General features: G+C 52.5%; 1 protein-coding gene across 3 annotated transcripts in view; it reads left to right on the top strand.

The window, feature by feature from the left end:
• Positions 1 to 19,549, top strand: part of LOC142244901 (TGF-beta receptor type-2-like) — a 28,726-nt gene extending 9,177 nt beyond the window's left edge. Inside the window, exons 4-7 of one of the 3 annotated variants that reach the window (XM_075316985.1) lie at positions 12,995 to 13,827; positions 14,460 to 14,598; positions 17,365 to 17,492; positions 17,563 to 19,549. In XM_075316985.1, coding sequence (XP_075173100.1) covers positions 12,995 to 13,827; positions 14,460 to 14,598; positions 17,365 to 17,492; positions 17,563 to 17,721 — 1,259 coding nt within the window. In that variant the 3' untranslated portion in view covers positions 17,722 to 19,549. The remainder of the gene's footprint in view (positions 1 to 12,994; positions 13,828 to 14,459; positions 14,599 to 17,364; positions 17,493 to 17,562) is intronic. The other 2 variants (XM_075316987.1, XM_075316986.1) reach the window with 2 other exon arrangements.
• Positions 19,550 to 20,378: the final 829 nt, after the last annotated feature.

The raw sequence follows: 20,378 nt of genomic DNA, 5'->3' as shown, positions 1-20,378 counted from the left end.
ACAACCTAGCCTTGATGCTGCCCCTAAGAAACGGGCAGCACCCCTTTTCCCCAGTCCGGATACAGGAACACAGCTAGATCACCCAGGCGGGAACGGGTACGGTGCGGCGCACCCGGCAGTTGCCCAAAGGCTACCCGGAGGATGGTCACCGGTCCCATTGGTGACCGGACCCCAGCCTGCTCTGCTGCGGGTCCTACCTCCAATCTGCCTCTCCGGAGGCTAACGGAACGGGAAGGCATGTCAAAAGGGGCAGGATGGGGCAATATTTACAAGCCCAATAGTTTTTGGGTGGCCAGCAAGTCCACGGCCTTGTCCATGAGCAGTCACTCACGCAACAGGGGCAAAACGGGGGTCAACACAAGTCCCCACAGGGACGGGCGCTTCAGTAGCTGGTCCGCTACCATAACATAGGTCCCAACGGGGACTGGGCAGCCAGAACCGCTACCTCACGTTTAACTTTTCTTTCTTAATCAGCAATCTCGGGGCACAGCTGCCGTAACTGCCGCTCCCACTATGGAGCTGTTGTGAATGTCAGTTATGCTTTGGCTGCTGGGAGGCTCCCTCTTGTGGCCAGGAATGGTTTGGACAGAGACCAGGTGTGTTGAGCAATGGGCGTTTCCATTGCTAACTCTCTGCTTATTTAAATCCTGGTCTGATAGCAGGCTATGCCGGTTGTCAGTTGTTCTTTGTTCACCAGCGTGCTTCATCCTGCTCCACACCACATCTACCCCAGATAAGTGCTTGGCTCTTTATTTGTTGTTTGGATCTTTTACTCTTATCTGAGTTTGTCATTTGCTGTGGTTGTTTTCAGTTTATTTGCATGCAGGGATCTTCCCTCTCAGTTGCTTAGCTGGGAAACTCCCTGCAGTTATGTTTGGAGTATTGCTCCTATAAGTCCATGTGTTTGTGGCTTTTTTTGAATTTGTAATGATTCCTGTTTTCTGTTCATTGGTATGACAAGAGCGCCTGGTATAGGACGGAGTTCAGATCTAGTGATCTGAGGGCTTTTTGTACTATCAGGAATTTGGATTTTTGTAGGGTTTTTCTCTGGCCACCATCAGCCCCTTTCCTGTCCTTTCCTATTTTAGTCAGTGGGGGCCTCACCTTTGCTAATCCTGTCATCTATCTGTGTATTGTGTTTTTCCTATATCACCGCAGTCTTTGTATGTGGGGGACTTGCTATTCTTGTCTATTTTCTGAGGCAGAGAGTTATTCATCTTTCCTTTCTTTAGGATAGCTAGTTCTCCGGCTGGGTTTGCGATGCACAGGATGTTAGTTCACCCCTCGGCTACTTCTAGTGTTGATGGTTAGTAAGGGGATGGCGGCCAGATTAGTTGCCAATGCTCTTGTCACCTTTTACCAATGATTTATGGTGGTCTTCCATGGTTCTGGATCATAACAGTACATCCGCCAACAAACTTAAAGGGTACTCTTAAGAAGGGAAAAAAAAAAAAAAAAGATCTGCTGAAATTTTTTTTTTGGTGTTTTTCCTTTTCTTCTTTGGGTTCCGTGGAAGATTCCTTTTTTCTAGCATGGATGAATTGGGTCAGCGTGTTGCTCATCTTGATGCTAAGGTTCGTCGTATAGAGTCTTATCTTGCACAGACTCCCCTTGCAGAGCCTAAAGGCTGCTTTACACGGTACGACCGATAGTGCAATGTCACAATCGATCGTACCCGCCCCCGTCCTTTTTGCGTCACGGGCAAATCGCTGCCCGTGTCGCACAAAGTCAGTATCCCCCGTCACACGTACTTACCTCTCGTGCGACCACGCTGTGGGCGGCGAACATCCACTTCCTGGAGTGGGAGGGACGTTTGGCGTCACAGTGATGTCACACGGCCGCCGGCCAATGGAAGCGGAGGGGCGGAGATGAGCGGGACTTAAAGATCCCGCCCACCTCCTTCCTTCACATAGCCGGTGGCGGCCGCGTGACGCAGGTGAGCTGCTGTTCATTGTTTCCGGGGTGTCACGCGGAGCGACGTGTGCTACCCCGGAAATGATGAACAACTAAATTAAACGATATTATGGAACCTAGCGAGCAGTACACGACTCACGATTTGTGAGCGATACTGCGTCGCTAGGAGGTGTCACACAGGCCGGCATCGCCAGCGATGCCGGATGTGCGTCACAAAATCCAAGACCCCAACGATCTATCGCACGATAGATTGTCTGGTGTAAAGCAGCCTTTAGATTCTCGTTCCTGAATTTTTTTCGTGAGATAGGTCGAGATTTTTGAGCTTCAGGAATAATTGTAAATTATTTTTTGACCTGCGCCCTAAGTCCTCAGGGAATCCCGTACAGCAGGTTAAGATTGTCATCTCCTTGCTGCGTGGTGACCCTCAGGACTGGGCCTTCTCTTTAGCGTCTGATGATCCGATTCTCAATGATGTGGACTCCTTTTTTCAGGCCTTGGGATTATTATATGATGAACCCAATATTGTGGACCAAGCAGAAAAGGTCTTGTTGTCCTTAACTCAGGGTCTGGATTCTGCAGAAACGTTTTGTCTGAAATTTCGTAAGTGGGCGGTCCTTACCAAATGGAATGATGATGCGCTGGCGGCTCTTTTTCGCAAGGGTATTGCTGACACTGTGAAGGATGTAATGGTGGGATTCCCCGTCCCTTCTGGTCTTGGTGCCTCTATGACCTTGGCCATTCAGATTGATAGGCGGTTACGTGAGCGCAGGAAGATACCTGCTGGTTTTGTGCCTGTGGAACAGCCTTTGGAGCCTATGGAGTGTGATAGGGTCCTTTCTAATGCTAGTCGGCAGGGGTTCAGAGGGCAGAATAGACTGTGCTTCTATTGTGGAGACGCTTCTCATAACATCTCTGTCTGCCCTAAACGTGAAAGGAGATTGGCTACTTCTGTTACTGTGGGTTCTTTGCAACCAAAGTTTCTTTTGTCTGTCACATTGATTTGCTCATTGTCTTCCTTTTCTGCATTGGCCTTTGTGGACTCAGGGGCAGCGCTCAATTTGATGGATTTTGGGTTTGCTAGGGATTGTGGTTTCCCCATGGTTCCTTTGCAAACTCCTATTCCTTTAAGGGGCATTGATGCTACCCCTTTGGCAGAAAATAAACCCCAATTTTGGACCCAGGTGCCTATGAGAGTTGCACCAGCGCATCAGGAAACTTGTACATTTTTAGTATTGCATAATCTACAGGATACCTTGGTACTGGGATTTCCGTGGTTGCAGACCCATAATCCGGTTCTTGACTGGAGGTCCTTGTCGGTAGCTAGTTGGGGTTGTCAAGGTTTGCATCAGGACCTTTCCGTGTCGTCCACGTCTGCTCAGGCAGTTGATGTTCCGGCTTTCTTGTCTGATTTCCGTGATGTATTTAATGACCAGGAATCTGATTCTCTGCCCCCACACCGGGACTGTGACTGCCATTGAGCTGGTACCCGGTTGTAAATTTCCCAAGGGGCGGATTTTCAACTTGTCTGTGCCCGGACATGATGCCATACGGTCATACATCAGGGAATCATTGGAGAGGGGCACATTCGGCCCTCATCTTCTCCTTTGGGTGCTGGCTTCTTCTTTGTTGCTAAGAAAGATGGTTCGTTGAGGCCTTGTATTGATTACCGTCTTCTTAATAAAATTACGGTCAAATATCAGTACCCTTTGCCTCTGATGTCTGATCTTTTCTCTAGAGTGCAGAGTGCCAAATGGTTTACGAAACTGGATCTCAAGGGTGCATATAATCTCATCCGTATTAAGGAGGGTGATGAATGGAAGACGGCTTTTAATACTCCTGAGGGGCATTTTGAGTACCTAGTGATGCCTTTTGGGCTCACTAATGCACCCTCCGTCTTCCAGGCCATGAATGATATTTTTCAGGACCTTATTGGTAAATTTTTGATTGTGTATTTGGATGACATCTTGATTTTTTCTGATGATTGGGACTCTCATGTTGGGCAAGTACGGGAGGTTTTTCAGATACTTAAGGATAATGCACTGTACGTTAAGGGGTCAAAGTGCCTCTTTAGGGTGCAAAGGATTTCCTTTTTGGGCTTCATCTTGTCTCCCTCCGCTATCGAAATGGACCCGGTTAAGGTTCAGGCTATTTACGACTGGGTGCAACCGACTTCTCTAAAATCCCTACAGCAGTTTTTGGGGTTTGCTAATTTTTACCGTAAATTTATAGCCAATTTTTCTGCCATTGTCAAGCCTCTGACAGATTTAACCAAGAAGGGAGCTGATGCAGAGCATTGGACCCCAGAGGCAATTGTGGCCTTCCAGGAGCTTAAAAGGCGATTCACTTCTGCCCCAGTTCTGCAGCAACCTGATGTGTCTCGCCCATTTCAAGTTGAGATCGATGCCTCAGAGATCGGAGCAGGAGCTGTTCTGTCTCAACGAGACGCTACTTCGGGTAAACTTAAGCCCTGTGCCTTTTTCTCTCAGAAGTTTGCTCCTCCTGAACGGAATTATGATGTGGGAAACCGGGAATTATTGGCTATGAAGTGGGCATTTGAAGAGTGGAGGCATTGGTTGGAGGGGGCTAGACATCAAGTTGTGGTGCTTACGGACCACAAGAATCTCATCTATCTGGAATCGGCCAAGAGGTTGAATCCTCGGCAGGCCAGGTGGGCTTTGTTTTTTACCCGGTTTAATTTTGTGGTCTCTTTTTTGCCGGGCACCAAGAATGTTAAGGCCGATGCCCTTTCCAGGAGTTTCTGCGCGGACTCTTTGGAGGTTGTCAAACCGTCTACTATCCTGAATGATGGTGTAGTTTTCTCGGCCATTTCGCCTGATCTGCGGTTGGCACTGGCGGAATTTCAGGGGGATAAACCTGAGAGATGTCCTACAGGGAAACTGTTTGTCCCGGACCAATGGAGAGACCGAGTTGTCTCTGAGGTTCATTGCTCTGTTTTGGCGGGTCATCCTGGCATTTTTGGTACTCGGGATCTTGTGAGACGCTCTTTTTGGTGGCCTTCCCTGTCCCGGGATGTCCGTCATTTTGTGCAGTCGTGTGGAGTTTGTTCTAAGTCCAAGCCCTGTTGTTCATGTTCTAGTGGGCTTTTATTGCCTTTGACGGTACCTAAGAAACCTTGTACGCACATCTCTATGGATTTTATTTCAGAGCTTCCCGTCTCTCAGAAAATGACTGTGATTTGGGTGATCTGTGATAGATTCTACAAGATGGTCCACTTGGTTCCCCTATCTAAGTTGCCGTCTTCATCAGAGTTGGTGCCTTTGTTTTTCCAACATGTTGTTTGTTTGCATGGTATTCCCGAAAACATTGTTTCTGACAGAGGAGTGCAGTTTGTATCCAGGGTTTGGAGGATTTTTTGCTCCAAATTGGGTGTTCAGCTGTCTTTCTCCTCGTCATTTTATCCTCAGACCAACGGTCAGACTGAAAGGGCTAACCAGACCCTGGAGACCTATTTACGGTGTTTTGTTTCTGCGGATCAGGATGACTGGGTTTCGTTTTTGCCTTTGGCTGAATTTGCCTTAACAATAGAGCTAGCTCTACCACATTGGTGTCCCCCTTTTTCTGCAATTTTGGGTATCACCCCAGGTTCCTCTCAGGGCAGCCTGAGGCGTCTGACTGTCCAGGGGTTGATTCGGTGGTCAACAGGATGCAGCAGATTTGGGGGCAGGTAGTGGATAAATTGTTTCAGTCCCAAGAAACTGCCCAAAAGTTTGCCAACCGGCGTCGGACTGTTGGTCCCCGGTTTAAAGTAGGGGACGTGGTGTGGTTGTCCTCTAAAAATATTCCTATGAGAGTTTCATCTCTTATGGCAGAGACTACCTACTTTTGTTTTGAAAATTGTTATACTTTATTGATATGCATTAAAAAACAAACAAAAACAAACGTGTGTGGGCTAAAATTTCTTGAATGCCGTGGAGGTCACTATGAGCCCGATTCAAAAAACTTTGAGACCAAAATAGTTCAGACCATGAGTATAGATAATCAGAAAAAAGGGGGGTATTCCCTCTCCTCTCACCCTAATATATTACTGCCTGCCAATGGAGCGCATCCTAATGTAAAGGATGCCCCCAGTCCTCGGCGGCTCGCCCTCTTCTGGTCCTCACTCTTGTGTCAGGTCACGGGGGTCTCAAGTAAGAAAATGAACTCCTATCACTAAGGGCTCACAGCAAGAAATAGTGAACACCGACCACTCATAGACTCAGTGCACATTAATATCTTGACCTAAATGCAGATAATTCAATAGGTGGTAATATTAATCCGTATCTCATATAAGGGGGGATTTTTGATAAATGTCCCTAGTCAGCTTGCCCCTACCTGGCAATGGAGTACACCCTTAGTTTCCCGGTGCCCCCACTCCTCGGCGGCTCACCCTTATAGACCCTCAACTCCCTCTCAATTTATTCGGGATTGGGTTTTTAAGATATGGAACAATAGATCATCAATCCTTTATCTGTCACATTGGGGAGTGCTCTGGAGACACCATTTTCTCACAGGTCCTATCTCACTCAGTGCACATTAATAACTTCATTATTCCACTTTGATCCTTGAAGGTGACACTTCTAAGGAGGCCATTATGCTTTTTGTCAAATTCTCCTGATGAACTCCATCCATAATCAGGGCGGAGAGAAACGCGTCGAGATAAGATTTTTTTGAGAAAATGATGTCTCCAGAGCACTCCCCAATGTGACAGATAAGTGATTGATGATCTATTGTTCCATATCTCAAAAACCCAATCCCGAATAAATTGAGAGGGAGTTGAGGGTCTATAAAGATCCAGTCACACTAAACAACTTACCAGCGATCCTAACAACGATAGGGATCGCTGGTAAGTTGCTAGGAGGTCGCTGGTGAGATGTCACACTGCGACGCTCCAGCGATCCCACCAGCAACCTGACCTGGCAGGGATCGCTGGAGCGTGGCTACACGAGTTGCTGGTGAGCTCACCAGCAACCAGTGACCAGCCCCCAGCGCCGCGTGGAAGATGCTGCGCTTGGTAACTAAGGTAAATATCGGGTAACCAACCCGATATTTACCTTGGTTACCAGCTCACGCAGCTACACGTGCAGAGAGCAGGGAGCAGCGCACACTGAGCGCTGGCTCCCTGCTCTCCTAGTTACAGCACACATCGGGTTAATTAACCCGATGTGTCCTGCAGCTACATGTGCACAGAGCAGGAGCCGGCACTGACAGTGAGAGCGGCGGAGGCTGGTAACGAAGGTAAATATCGGGTAACCAAGGACAGGGCTTCTTGGTTACCCGATGTTTACATTGGTTACCAGCCTCCGCAGAAGCCGGCTCCTGCTGCCTGCACATTTAGTTGTTGCTGTCACACACAGCGATCTGTGCTTCACAGCGGGACAGCAACAACTAAAAAATGGTCCAGGACATTCAGCAACAACCAACGACCTCACAGCAGGGGCCAGGACATTCAGCAACAACCGGCGACCTCACAACAGGGGCCAGGACATTCAGCAACAACCAACAACCTCACAGCAGGGGCCAGGACATTCAGCAACAACCGGCGACCTCACAGCAGGGGCCAGGACATTCAGCAACAACCAGCGACCTCACAGCAGGGGCCAGGACATTCAGCAACAACCAGCGACCTCACAGCAGGGGCCAGGACATTCAGCAACAACCAACAATCTCACAGCAGGGGCCAGGACATTCAGCAACAACCGGCGACCTCACAGCAGGGGCCAGGACATTCAGCAACAACCAACGACCTCACAGCAGGGGCCGGGTTGTTGCTGGATGTCACACACAGCAACATCGCTAGCAACGTCACAAAAGTTGCTCGTTAGCAGCGATATTGCTAGCGATGTTGCTTAGTGTGACGGGGCCTTAAGGGTGAGCCGCCGAGGAGTGGGGGCACCAGGAAACTAAGGGTGTACTCCATTGCCAGGTAGGGGCAAGCTGACCATTTATCAAAAATCCCCCCTTATATGAGATACGGATTAATATTACCACCTATTGAATTATCTGCATTTGGGTCAAGATATTAATGTGCACTGAGTCTATGAGTGGTCGGTGTTCACTATTTCTTGCTGTGAGCCCTTAGTGATAAGAGTTCATTTTCTTACTTGAGACCCCCGTGACCTGACACAAGAGTGAGGACCAGAAGAGGGCGAGCCGCCGAGGACTGGGGGCATCCTTTACATTCGGATGCGCTCCATTGGCGGGCAGTAATATATTAGGGTGAGAGGAGAGGGAATACCCCCCTTTTTCTGATTATCTATACTCGTGGTCTGAGCTATTTTGGTCTCAAAGTTTTTTGAATCGGGCTCATAGTGACCTCCACGACATTCAAGAAATTTTAGCCCACACACGTTTGTTTTTGTTTGGTTTTTAATGCATATCAATAAAGTATAACAAATTTTAAAACAAAAGTAGGTAGTCTCTGCCATAACTCTTGTAATCTATTACCTATAATTTATACATTTTTTCTGAAGTATTTGAGAGTTCCATCTCCTAAATTTAAGCCCAGATTTATTGGACCTTATAAGATTTCGGAGATTATTAATCCTGTATCTTTCCGTTTGACTCTGCCTGCATCATTTAAGATTCACAATGTCTTCCATAAGTCCTTGTTGAAGAGACATGTGGAGCCGGCAGTTCCTGCAGCAGCGCCTCCTGACCCTGTTTTGGTACAAGGGGAACTGGAGTATGAGGTTGAAAAAATTCTGGATTCCCGTCGCAGTAGGCATCAGCTTCAGTGCCTTGTGAAATGGAAGGGTTATGGGCAGGAGGATAACTCTTGGGTTGTGTCTTCTGATATTCATGCGGTCAGGTTGGTTCGCACCTTTCATCATGCTCATCCCGAGCGACCCGGTGGCGTTGGTGAGGGTTCGGTGACCCCTCCACAAGGGGGGGGTACTGTTGTGAATGTCAGTTATGCTTTGGCTGCTGGGAGGCTCCCTCTTGTGGCCAGGAATGGTTTAGACTTGGACCAGGTGTGTTGTGCAATGGGCGTTTCCATTGCTAACTCTCTGCTTATTTAAATCCTGGTCTGATAGCAGGCTATGCCGGATGTCAGTTGTTCTTTGTTCACCAGCCTGCTTCATCCTGCTCCAGACCACATCTACCCCAGATAAGTGCTTTGCTCTTTATTTGTTGTTTGGTTCTTTTACTCTTATCTGAGTTTGTCATTTGCTGTGGTTGTTTTCAGTTTATTTGCATGCAGGAATCTTCCCTCTCAGTTGCTTAGCTGGGAAACTCCCTGCAGTTATGTTTGGAGTATTGCTCCTAAAAGTCCATGTGTTTGTGACTTTTTTTGAATTTGTAATGATTCCTGTTTTCTGATCATTGGTATGACAAGAGCACCTGGTATAGGACGGAGTTCAGATCTAGTGATCTGAGGGCTTTATGTACTATCAGGAATTTGGAATTTTGTAGGGTTTTTCTCTGGCCACCATCAGCCCCTTTCCTGTCCTTTCCTATTTTAGTCAGTGGGGGCCTCACCTTTTGCTAATCCTATCATCTATCTGTATATTGTGTTTTCCTATATCACCGCAGTCTTTGAATGTGGGGGACTTGCTATTCTTTATCTATTTCCTGTGGCAGAGAGTTATTCATCCTTCCTTTATTTAGGATAGTTAGTTCTCCGGCTGGGTTCGCGGTGCACAGGATGTTAGTTCACCCCTCGGCTACTTCTAGTTGTGATGGTTAGTAAGGGGATGGCGGCCAGACTAGTTGCCAATGCTCTTGTCACCTTTTACCAATGATTTATGGTGGTCTCCCATGGTTCCGGATCATAACAGGAGCATCTTCAACCTGCTCCGGGATAGCCTGTGTAGGGGACGGGCCCAGCTTGAATCCCTCCGTGCCGGCTACGACCGGCACCTTCAGCAATGAGGGACCCCGCTGTGACGTGGCCTGGTCTGCCGCTTGGCAGCTACATCCCCGCTGTGCCTCAACCGAGGCGGGGTGTCTGGGAGCGGTCGAGACTTGCGGTGCTGGCTTCTGGTCGAAGATAACCTCCGTTGCGGCCGGGCTGACTGCCGGGGCCGTCGTCATCCCAGTCGCAGCCGGGATGGAAGGTGGGACAGGTGCCAGGGTGGTGACAAAGGTAAGGCCCGGTGGCCCCAGGTCTGGGCCCTCTCCCACAGACGCTGCAGGCTCCGCTACCGGTGACAGGAGTAACGGGTCGGTCGGGGCGATGGCCGCGGGCGTGGTCAGTGAGGAAGGTGGCGTGGTGGATGGCAGCAAGCCGGGCCCCTCAGCCGCAGCGGCCGTTCCCTCGGAGACATAGGGGCGTGGGTCGCTTACCCGCTCCTCTGAGACCACCTCCACTTCTTATGCCCGCACGGTTGTAACCAGGCCCTTCATCTCCGACATCCACTCCGCCATCATGGAGTGGACTGTGGCCTGGAGCTCCTGGCACGTCTTGCTGCGGGATCCAGGAACGGGTTTCGGCAGAGTCCTGGCGTCCCTGCACACTGCAGCGCTAGTTACATGCCGCCATTCTTCATTCGCTCCCCCCTTGTTTTTTTTCCAGCACTTTTTCTTCTAGGGGTGGGGCTTCTTTTTCGCACCTTCACTGCTCGGGGAAGATTACTCGAGCGGGAAACCTTCGCGCCCAAGATGGCGGGACTTCAACTTTTTCGGCAGGACGCCGCTGACAGATACTTCTAAGGCGCACTTCAACAGGTAAGTGGACTGTCCGAATCCTGTTCGTGACGCCAGAAGAGTCGATGTGTACCGCCCTGGGAGGGCTCGGCTGCTCCCTTCCGGGCCGAGCCGCTCGAGGTCCGGGCTCGGGTTGTCGGTGGCTCGAACGCCTCCGGACCGGGGGCCACGTCGCTCTGTTAAGGGGAGGCAGTGGGGGCTGGCGGTGTAGGACGGGGTTCGCAGCCGGGAGGCCGCGTTGTTGCTGGATGAGTCGTGATGCCACCCACGGGTTGTGGTGACGGGATGCACCACCGCTACGGCTGGAGTGAAGGGGGCTCCCGGGAGCGGTGTTGTGGCCGCAGCCTAGATGTTAGCCCCTCCGTGGGTAGGGGCGGTGTGTCCCGGGGCCCGGTGGGACGGGCGATGATGTCGGGGTGCAGGGTGCCATGCTGCGGTGCAGTGTCGTGCCCGGATGGCACTGGTGTACTCACTATTAATTCACACTCGGAGTCACTGGTAAACCAAAGTTCGGGTATGGTTGGGTCCCGCAGCCGGCTGCTTGTGTCCCTTGTGAAGCTGATGGTGGCCCCTTTCCCTTGCACCTTCTGTTTTGACTTTTGGCTCCCCTGCCTGGGCAGAGGTAGCCCGCTCCCCGGCGTTTAGCTGCCGGAAGAGCCCTCGGTTGCCCGCAGGCGCTGGCCCGTCGGGTGTTTGGCCCTTGGCGGTGGCTCTCACCCGGTATCGGTGGGCTGTTGCCTTCTTTCGGGACTTTGGGTGAGGATGAACCCGTGAGGTCCAGACTGCAATCAGTGAATTTGCCTAAACTCAGTGGCTTCTAAGCTAGGACGGGGTCTGAGTACCCGGTTAATGGTGCTCCGGATAGCTGTTGACTCCCCGGTTCAGGTCTGTTGGGCTCCAACCCTGACCCGGTCCTTATGGTTCCGCCGGTCGCTACACCGGTACTCCAGCAGGCGGCCACCACCGTCTGCCTGCCTGACGTTACGGGGATCCCAGGCTCCAACCCGGGTCCCTCACTACTTTACTCCTTCACTTTCAACTCCAACTAACAACTGACTTGTATTTCCTGCCTCAGGACAGTAGTCTCCTCGGTGGGCGTGTCTTTCCGCCTGACTCCGCCCACCTGGTGTGCCCTACTTGCCCTGAGGGAGGCATCAGGTCTCCCTTTCGGGTGACGGTTGTGTCCTCACAAGGGATGGGGGGTGTGTGTGATATGGTGATGTTGTTACCTGTGACCTGGGGTCCAGGGCGTCACACCTGGATGACCAGCCAAGACCGAGCAATGAACCTCGGACATAACTCTACTTCTCCACTGATCAGGAACATACAATTTTCCTACAGGACATCTCTCAGATGTTTCCCTCTGGAACTTTTCAAGTTCTAACCTTAAATCTGGTGAAATAGCAGAGAGGACCACAGCATCTTCCAAGATGGCGTATGGCTCACTGACATCGAGTGAATCAGCCAAAAAACTTCTAGACAGGGCATCTGCTGTAACATTCTTGGTACACGGAAGAAAAGAGACCACAAAATCAAAGCGAGTAAAAATTAAGGCCCACCTAGCCTGCCGAGGATTGAGTCTCTTGGCAGATTCAAGGTAGGTCAGATTCTTATGATCGGTGAGCACCACAATTTGATGTCTCGCCCCCTCCAAACAATGTCTCCATTCTTCAAAAGCCCACTTAATAGCCAATAATTCCCGATTACCCACATCATGGTTTCGTTCAGATGGAGAACATTTCTGAAAAAAGAAGTCGCAAGGCTTCAATTTGGAAGTTCTAGGATCTCTTTAAAACAAAAAGCTCCTGCTCCGTGCATAGATATACGGAGAGCGTGCATAGGTATACAGAGAGCATGCCTAGATATACAGAGCGTGCCTAGATATACGGAGAGCGTGCATAGATATACGGAGAGCGTGCATAGATATACGGAGAGCGTGAATAGATATAGAGAGCGTGCTTAGATATACAGAGAGCGTGCTTAGATATACGGAGAGCGTGCATAGGTATACAGAGAGCATGCCTAGATATACAGAGCGTGCCTAGATATACGGAGAGCGTGCATAGATATACGGAGAGCGTGCATAGATATACAGAGAGCGTGAATAGATATAGAGAGCGTGCTTAGATATACGGAGAGCGTGCATAGATATACGGACAGTGTGCTTAGATATACGGAGAGCGTGCATAGATATATACAGGGAGGGTTCCGCTTGGACTTGGCCTCCTGCCGCAGTAACTGACAGGATGGAGGGTGAGGATCTACCTCCATATCACGTGTGGCCCCCGGGGCGTCGGTGCGTCCAGACCTCTCCCCTCCACCCTGAGAGTGTGACGAGGGAGACATGTTGGGGGTTGGTGCATATGATGGAGCTGACCGTCTCCAGTGTCTTCTTATTTTTGGCTTATGGCTTTCTCTCGTTTCCTTTCTCCAGGTTACTCGCTGCTCCATAGCCGGGAGGCCATGCCGGTGGCTGCCATCAGTCTGCTTCCTCCTCTCCTGCTGGCGATTACGGTCAGCGGCCTATTCTACCTTTACCGTGTCCATAGGCTGAAGAAGAGGCCGAAGTCATGGCTGAAGAGAGCGGTGCACAGCGGCAGTGGCGGCAGCAGCGTCCCGTTGCACAGCCGGAGGCCGGGCCATGAGTCCTGCGGGTTGTCTTCCCCACTGATGTCCTCTTCCCAGTATAATATCAGCACCGCCTGCGCCAACAGTATTAACCACAACACCGAGCTGCTCCCCATACAACTCGACCACCGAGTAGGGAAGGGACGCTTCGCAGAGGTGTGGAGAGCCAAGCTGAAGCACACCGAGTCCGGGCACTACGAGACGGTGGCCGTGAAGATCTTCCCTGCCGAAGAATACTCCTCCTGGAGAAACGAGAGCAACATCTTCACCGACGCCAATCTGAAACATGAGAACGTGCTACAGTTCATCACCACCGAGGAGCACGGCAGCGGCATGCACAAGGAATACTGGATCATTACAGCCTACCACCCTAGGGGCAACCTGAAGGACTACCTGACCCGCCACCTCCTCAGCTGGAAGTCTCTGCTGGACATGGCTGGCTCCATTGTGTGCGGCGTGGCCCATCTACACAGCGACTACACCTCGTGTGGCACCTCCAAGGTGGCCATAGCTCATCGCGACATCAAAAGCAGCAACATCCTGGTGAAGAATAACTCTGAGTGCGCATTGTGCGACTTTGGCATCGCCCTCAGGCTGGACCCGGCCCTTACAGCTGATGACTTTGCCAACAGCGGTCAGGTGAGACGAGAGTCATCTGCCGTGGTACCGTGCACGACAGACCCTCTACTCTGGGCCGGGCTGAGACGGTGTTGGGTGATGTCATAATATGAGTGATGATGTCATAGTCGCATTATACTCCCCTTAACATTGAAATTGCGTCACCAGAAGGAGAAGTGGTGAATAATGGAAATCACCGGACGCAGACGTCACTGATCTGAAAATGGAGGGAGGATGAAAGCTAAATTTACAAACCTCCCGATGTCCGGAGTCTGAGCCTCGTGGAGAAATCTCGGATTTTGTGTTGGATGCAACGATAGCTGGAGATTGGTCTGGAGACCACGAGGGTAACACCACCTTCCTCAGACGACCATTAGTGACCTCAGTGATGGCGGCCGAGGCGAGAGGTGTCGGGATCTCTGCTCGAGGCTCAGACTTCAGACTGGAGGAGTCCAGAGGTCGTGATGTTTCCACCATGTACAGATCAGTGACGTCTCCGCCTGGTGATTTCCATCGTTCCTTCTCCTCAGCGCAGATTTCAGTATGGAGGATGGTGGGGATATAAGGTATGACTGTATATGGGAGGTCACATTATATATGGACTTTCTATATGGGGCCCTGGCTCCTGCTGATGCTCTCTATATCCTGTACAGGTGGGGACCGCCCGCTATATGGCCCCTGAGGTCCTCGAATCCCGCGTGAACTTGGAGGATATGGAGTCGTTCAAGCAAATGGACGTTTACTCCTTGGCTCTGGTATTATGGGAGATGGTGTCCAGGTGTGAGGCTGTAGGTGAGGCCGGTGAGGGTCCCGGGGGCTTCTTCTTCATCTACAGCAGCGCTCTCCAGCTGTCACCCTGGCATGCTGGGAGATGTAGCTTTACAGCAGTATCAAAGCTTTGATGCGCAGAGCCCGCGGGAGCAGTAATGATGAGGAGCGTCTGACATCGTAGCGCACCAGCTCCTCCCCCAAAACGCTGCTCTATTCTCATCTCTTATGCAGTGTATGCTGAGCGCAGCAGCCAGGCTCATCTCTTGATATGTGGATGATGCCTCCGCCCCGTGCCAGTCCCTGCAGCGCCTCCGCCTCGTTCCAATCCCTGCAGCACCTCCGCCCCATGCCAGTCCCTGCAGCGCCTCCGCCCCGTGTCAGTCCCTGCAGCGCCTCCGCCCCGTGCCAGTCCCTGCAGCGCCTCCGCCCCGTGCCAGTCCCTGCAGCGCCTCCACCCCGTGCCAGTTCCTGCAGCGCCTCCGCTCTGTGCCAGTCCCTGCAGCGCCTCCGCCCCGTGCCAGTCCCTGCAGCACCTCTGTCTCGTACCAGTCCCTGCAGCGCCTCCGCTTCGTGCCAGTGCCTGCAGCGCCTCCATCTCGTACCAGTCCCTGCAGCGCCTCCGCCCCGTGCCAGTCCCTGCAGCGCCTCCGCCCCGTGCCAGTCCCTGCAGCGCCTCAGCTTTGTGCCAGTCCCTGCAGCGCCTCCGCTTCCTGCCAGTCCCTACATTGCACGCACAGTATGCCACTCGCCATGCTGCCTTCACCCCGTGCCTACCCCTGCGGCGTTCTTTCCATACCAGTCACACTGCGCATTGTCTTCTCCGTTCTGCGAATTGTATAAAACTAACATCCTCCATAATCTAGATTCTTCCCAGTCTCCAGGACTTCTCTTGTGCTGCTGCGGTTCTCTGGACTGCACTACCCCAGATAAGCAGAGTAATCCTCAGTGTCTAGTACCACCCTCGTTTTAGACAGGTCTATCGAATTACTGGTCTGTCCTGCCTCTCTTCACCACGTCATTGTTCCTCAGGACCTGTCTCCTCCCCGGCAGACACCCCCAATCCTCCCCCTCTGTCCACACAGGTTCTGGCCGGTGACAGCTCCTGCAGGGTCAGGTCTGCTCCACTAGCTAGTAGACAGACGACCAGAGAAGCTGCTGCACTGTGCGCAACTAAACCTTCTATTAAGCATCCACACGCTGCCGCCGACGGAGCTGCCCTCCACTAAGCAGCGGACGGAGCTGCCTCCAATTGTGGTGCGGCCACTGACGGATCTGTAACCGACTGAGCTGCCCTTGATGGAACAGCTTCTGCTGACTGATCTGCCTGACGAAGCTGCCTCGGATGCTGCTGCTGCCAACAGAGCTGCCTCTGATGCTGCTGCCAGGGCTGCCACTGATGGTGCTGCTGACAGAGCTGCCTCTGATGCTGCTTCCAGGGCTGCCTCTGATGTTGCCGCTGCTTCCAGGGCTGCCTCTGATGGTGCTGCTGCTGCCAGGGCTTCCTCTGATGTTGCCGCTGCTGACAGGGCTGCCTCTGATGTTGCCGCTGCTGCCAGGGCTGCCTCGGATGTTGCCGCTGCTGCCAGGGCTGCCTCAGATGTTGCCGCTGCTACCAGGGCTGCTTCTGATGGTGCCGCTGCTGCCAGGGCTGCCTCTGATGTTGCCGCTGCTGCCAGGGCTGCCTCGGATGTTGCCTCTGCTGCCAGGGCTGCCTCTGATGGTGCCGCTGCTGCCAGGGTTGCCTCTGATGTTGCCGCTGCTGCCAGGGCTGCCTCTGATGTTGCCGCTACTGCCAGGGCTGCCTCTGATGGTGCCGCTGCTGCCAGAGCTGCCTCTGATGTTGCCGCTGCTGCCAGGGCTGCCTCTGATGTTGCCGCTGCTGCCAGGGCTGCCACTGATGGTGCTGCTGCTGACAGAGCTGCCTCTGATGCTGCTGACAGGGCTGCCTCTGATGTTGCCGCTGCTACCTCTAATGTTGCCGCTGCTGCCAGGACTGCCTCTGATGGTGCTGCTGCTGCCAGGGCTGCCTCTGATGGTGCCGCTGCTGCCAGGGTTGCCTCTGATGTTGACGCTGCTGCCAGGGCTGCCTTTGATGTTGCCGCTGCTGCCAGGGCTGCCTCTGATGGTGCCGCTGCTGCCAGAGCTGCCTCTGATGTTGCCGCTGCTGCCAGGGCTGCCTCTGATGTTGCCGCTGCTGCCAGGGCTGCCACTGATGGTGCTGCTGCTGACAGAGCTGCCTCTGATGCTGCTGACAGGGCTGCCTCTGATGTTGCCGCTGCTACCTCTGATGTTGCCGCTTCTGCCAGGGCTGCCTCTGATGTTGCCGCTTCTGGCAGGGCTGCCTCTGATGGTGCCGCTGCCGCCAGGGCTGCCTCTGATGGTGCAGTTGCCGCCAGGGCTGCCTCTGATGGTGCTGTTGCCGCCAGGGCTGCCTCTGATGGTGCCGCTGCTGCCAGGGCTGCCTCTGATGGTGCCGCTGCCGCCAGGGCTTCCTCTGATGGTGCCGCTGCCGCCAGGGCTGCCTCTAATGGTGCCGCTGCCGCCAGGCCTGCCTGTGATGGTGCCGCTGCTGCCAGGGCTGCCCGCTTACTGTGAGCCTTTCCTCCTCTGTACGGCTCCAGTGCAGGATGTAGACATTTGCTAGTGAGCAGCACATATGTGTGTCCTATGTTGACTTTTCCCAGACTGCAGAAATAAAATAAGTGGTGAAGGTAAAGGGGTGCGGGCTCTGCGGGGGATGGGGACGGGGGGAGCGCCCTTTACTTGCTGTTGTCTTTGTCCTCACAGAGGTGAAGAATTACGAGTTGCCCTTTGGGTCGATGGTGCAGAAGCAGCCGTGTGTAGAGACCATGCGAGACGTGGTGTTACACGGCCGGGGGCGGCCGGACATTCCTGACAGCTGGAGGCGACACGGGGTGAGGCTGGGGAGGGTCACTTGAGATTTGAGGGCCTCCATTCATCGCTGACCTCTGACCTTCCTTCCAGGGTCTGGACGTCCTGTGTGACACAATCAGCGAGTGCTGGGACCACGACCCCGAGGCTCGGCTGACCGCGCACTGTGTGGCCGAGCGCTTCATCCAGATGAGACAGACGGGCGGCAGCGACGACAGAACCGCAAGCTCCGGCCAGCACTGCAGCCAATGAGAGATCTCCGCTCCTGGCCATCACAAGCACCATGCAGGAAGGGGTTAATCGTCATCTAGAACGTTCCGGCTCATTCTGGACCATGGACGCCTCATCCATAGACCCTGCTCTGGTGGGGGATATTACAGCTTCTCATCCTGAGCCTCCTGCTTCATGAATAGAATGCCAGGAATGCAGCACAGAGGCTGCAGAGGACATAAGAGGTGACGAGGCGCAGAGGACATAAGCGGTGACGAGGCGCAGAGGCTGCAGAGGACATAAGAGGTGACGAGGCACAGAGGCTGCAGAGGACATAAGAGGTGACGAGGCGCAGAGGACATAAGAGGTGACGAGGCGCAGAGGCTGCAGAGGACATAAGAGGTGACGAGGCGCAGAGGCTGCAGGTGGTGACAGCCACCACCACATCAAAGGTGTCTGATGACGAGATGATGCTTCATGCACGAAGCAGCAAAAATAGCAAAGAGCTCCGACAATCGCCTATGCCGAGGTCTACAGCTCTGGTGCCGCACGATGTGTCTCCACGGTCACAGACTAAACACAACCCGGAACGTAAACAGAGCAACACGACCGCAGGATGCATAGTCTATAACCATACACCTACAGCGGAGCGGCCGACAACGGATCGTCACACGTCTGTTCACACAGCGCTTCTCTCATTTATACGCATCTGAGAAATAGACATTGAAAAATAAACGCCCCTGTAAATGGAATAAACCAGGGTTGTCAATCTCCGGCCGCGGGACCGCAGCGCTCGGGTGGCAGCCACATCTTGCCAGTCATGTAAACCTCAATGTGTGCGGCGAGCCTTCCCCGCTAAAGGGCGTACGCGGCGAGCCTTCCCCGCTGAAGGGCGTGCGCGGCGAGCTTTCCCCGCTGAAGGGCGAGCGCGGCGAGCCTTCGCCGCTGAAGGGCAAGCGTGGTGAGCCTTCCCCGCTGAAGTACATCTTCCAGACATGGGCCACTGCTGAGGACATACTCTGTGAGCGGGGAGGCACACGATGTGCTCTCATCTCAAAGAACAGAAGCAGCAGCCCCACTGGCCCCAGTACATGCCCCCACCCCCCCAAGTGCTGTCCATGCCTCCCAGTCATGTCTATGCCTCCCAGTGATGTCTGCTCCAGGCCCTCCTGTGATTTATATGCCCTGAGCCACTCACTCCTGTGATGTATATGCCCCCACACCTCCAATGTTGTCTATGCACCACAACCATGTCTATGCCTCCCAGTGATGTCTGTGCCCAAAGCTGTCCTGTGATGTATATACCCCGAGCTGCTCCTGTGATGTATATGCCCCCAGCCGCTCCTGTGATGTACATGCCCCCACACCCAGAATGCTGTCTATGACCCACAACCATGTCTATGCCTCCCAGTGATGTCTGTGCCCCAGGCTCTCCTGTGATGTATAAACCCCGAGCCGCTCCTGTGATGTATATGCCCCCAGCCGCTCCTGTGATGTACATGCCCCCACACCCAGAATGCTATGACCCACAGCCATGTCTATGCCTCCCAGTGATGTCTGTGCCCCAGCCTCTCTTGTGATATACAGTTGTGTGAAAGTGTTCTCCCTCCTCCTGATTCTTTTCCATGTTTGTCACACTTAAGAGGTTTCAGACACCAAACGTGTAAATATTAGATACATGAAAATCTAAATTACCTGTGGTTTATCACATCTTTAGGAAGCTGAGTTCATTGTCCCTATCCACACCCCGGCCTGATTACTGCCACACCTATTCTCAATAAGGACATCCCTTAAATAGCACCTACCTGACAAAGTAAAGTAGACCAAAAGATCCTCAAAAGCTGAACATCATGTTGTGATGCAAAGAAATTTAGGAACAAATGAGAAACACTAATTGCGATCTACCAGTCTGGAAGAGGTTATAAAGTCGTTTCTAAAGCTTTGAGACTACAGTGAACCACTGTGAGAGCCATTATCCACAAATGGTGAAAACATAGCACAGTGGTGAACCTCCCCAGGAGAGGACGGTCGTCCAAAATTACTCCAAGAGCTCAGCAACGACTCAAAGAGGTCATAAAAGATCCCACAACAGCATCCAAAGACCTGCAGGCCTCACTTGCCTCAGCTAAGGTCAGTGTTCATGACTCCACAATAACAAAGAGACCAGGCAAAAATGGCCGAGCTCCAAGACGAAAACCACTGCTGAGCAAAAAGAACATAAAGGCTCGTCTCAGTTTTGCCAGAATACATCTTGATGATCCCCAAGTATTTTGGGAGAATACTCTGTGGACTGACTAGACCATGGGTCCCCAATTCCAGTCCTCGAGGGCCGCCATCAGTGCATGTTTTCAGGATTTCCTTAGTGTTGCACATGTGATAATTTAATCACCTGCACAGTTGATGATTCCAACACCCATGCAATGCTAAGGAAATCCTGAAAACATGCACTGTTGGCGGCCCTCGAGGACTGGAGTTGGGGAACCCTGGACTAGACAAAAGCTGAACTTTTTGGAAGGTGAATTTCCCATTATATCTCAAGTAGAAGTAATACAGCATTTCAGAAAAGTAACATCATACCCACAGTAAAGTATGGTGGTGGCAGTGTGATGGTCGGGGGCTGTTCTGCTGCTTCAGGACCTGGAAGGCTTGCTGGGGTAAATGGAAACATGAATTCTGCTGTTGACCAAAGAATCCTGAAG

The sequence above is a fragment of the Anomaloglossus baeobatrachus genome, chromosome 7 (assembly GCF_048569485.1).
Source record: "Anomaloglossus baeobatrachus isolate aAnoBae1 chromosome 7, aAnoBae1.hap1, whole genome shotgun sequence".
Taxonomy (NCBI): Eukaryota; Metazoa; Chordata; class Amphibia; order Anura; family Aromobatidae; genus Anomaloglossus; species Anomaloglossus baeobatrachus.
The sequence above is the reverse complement of the archived record's forward strand: the minus strand, read 5'-3'. Positions and strand labels throughout refer to the sequence as shown.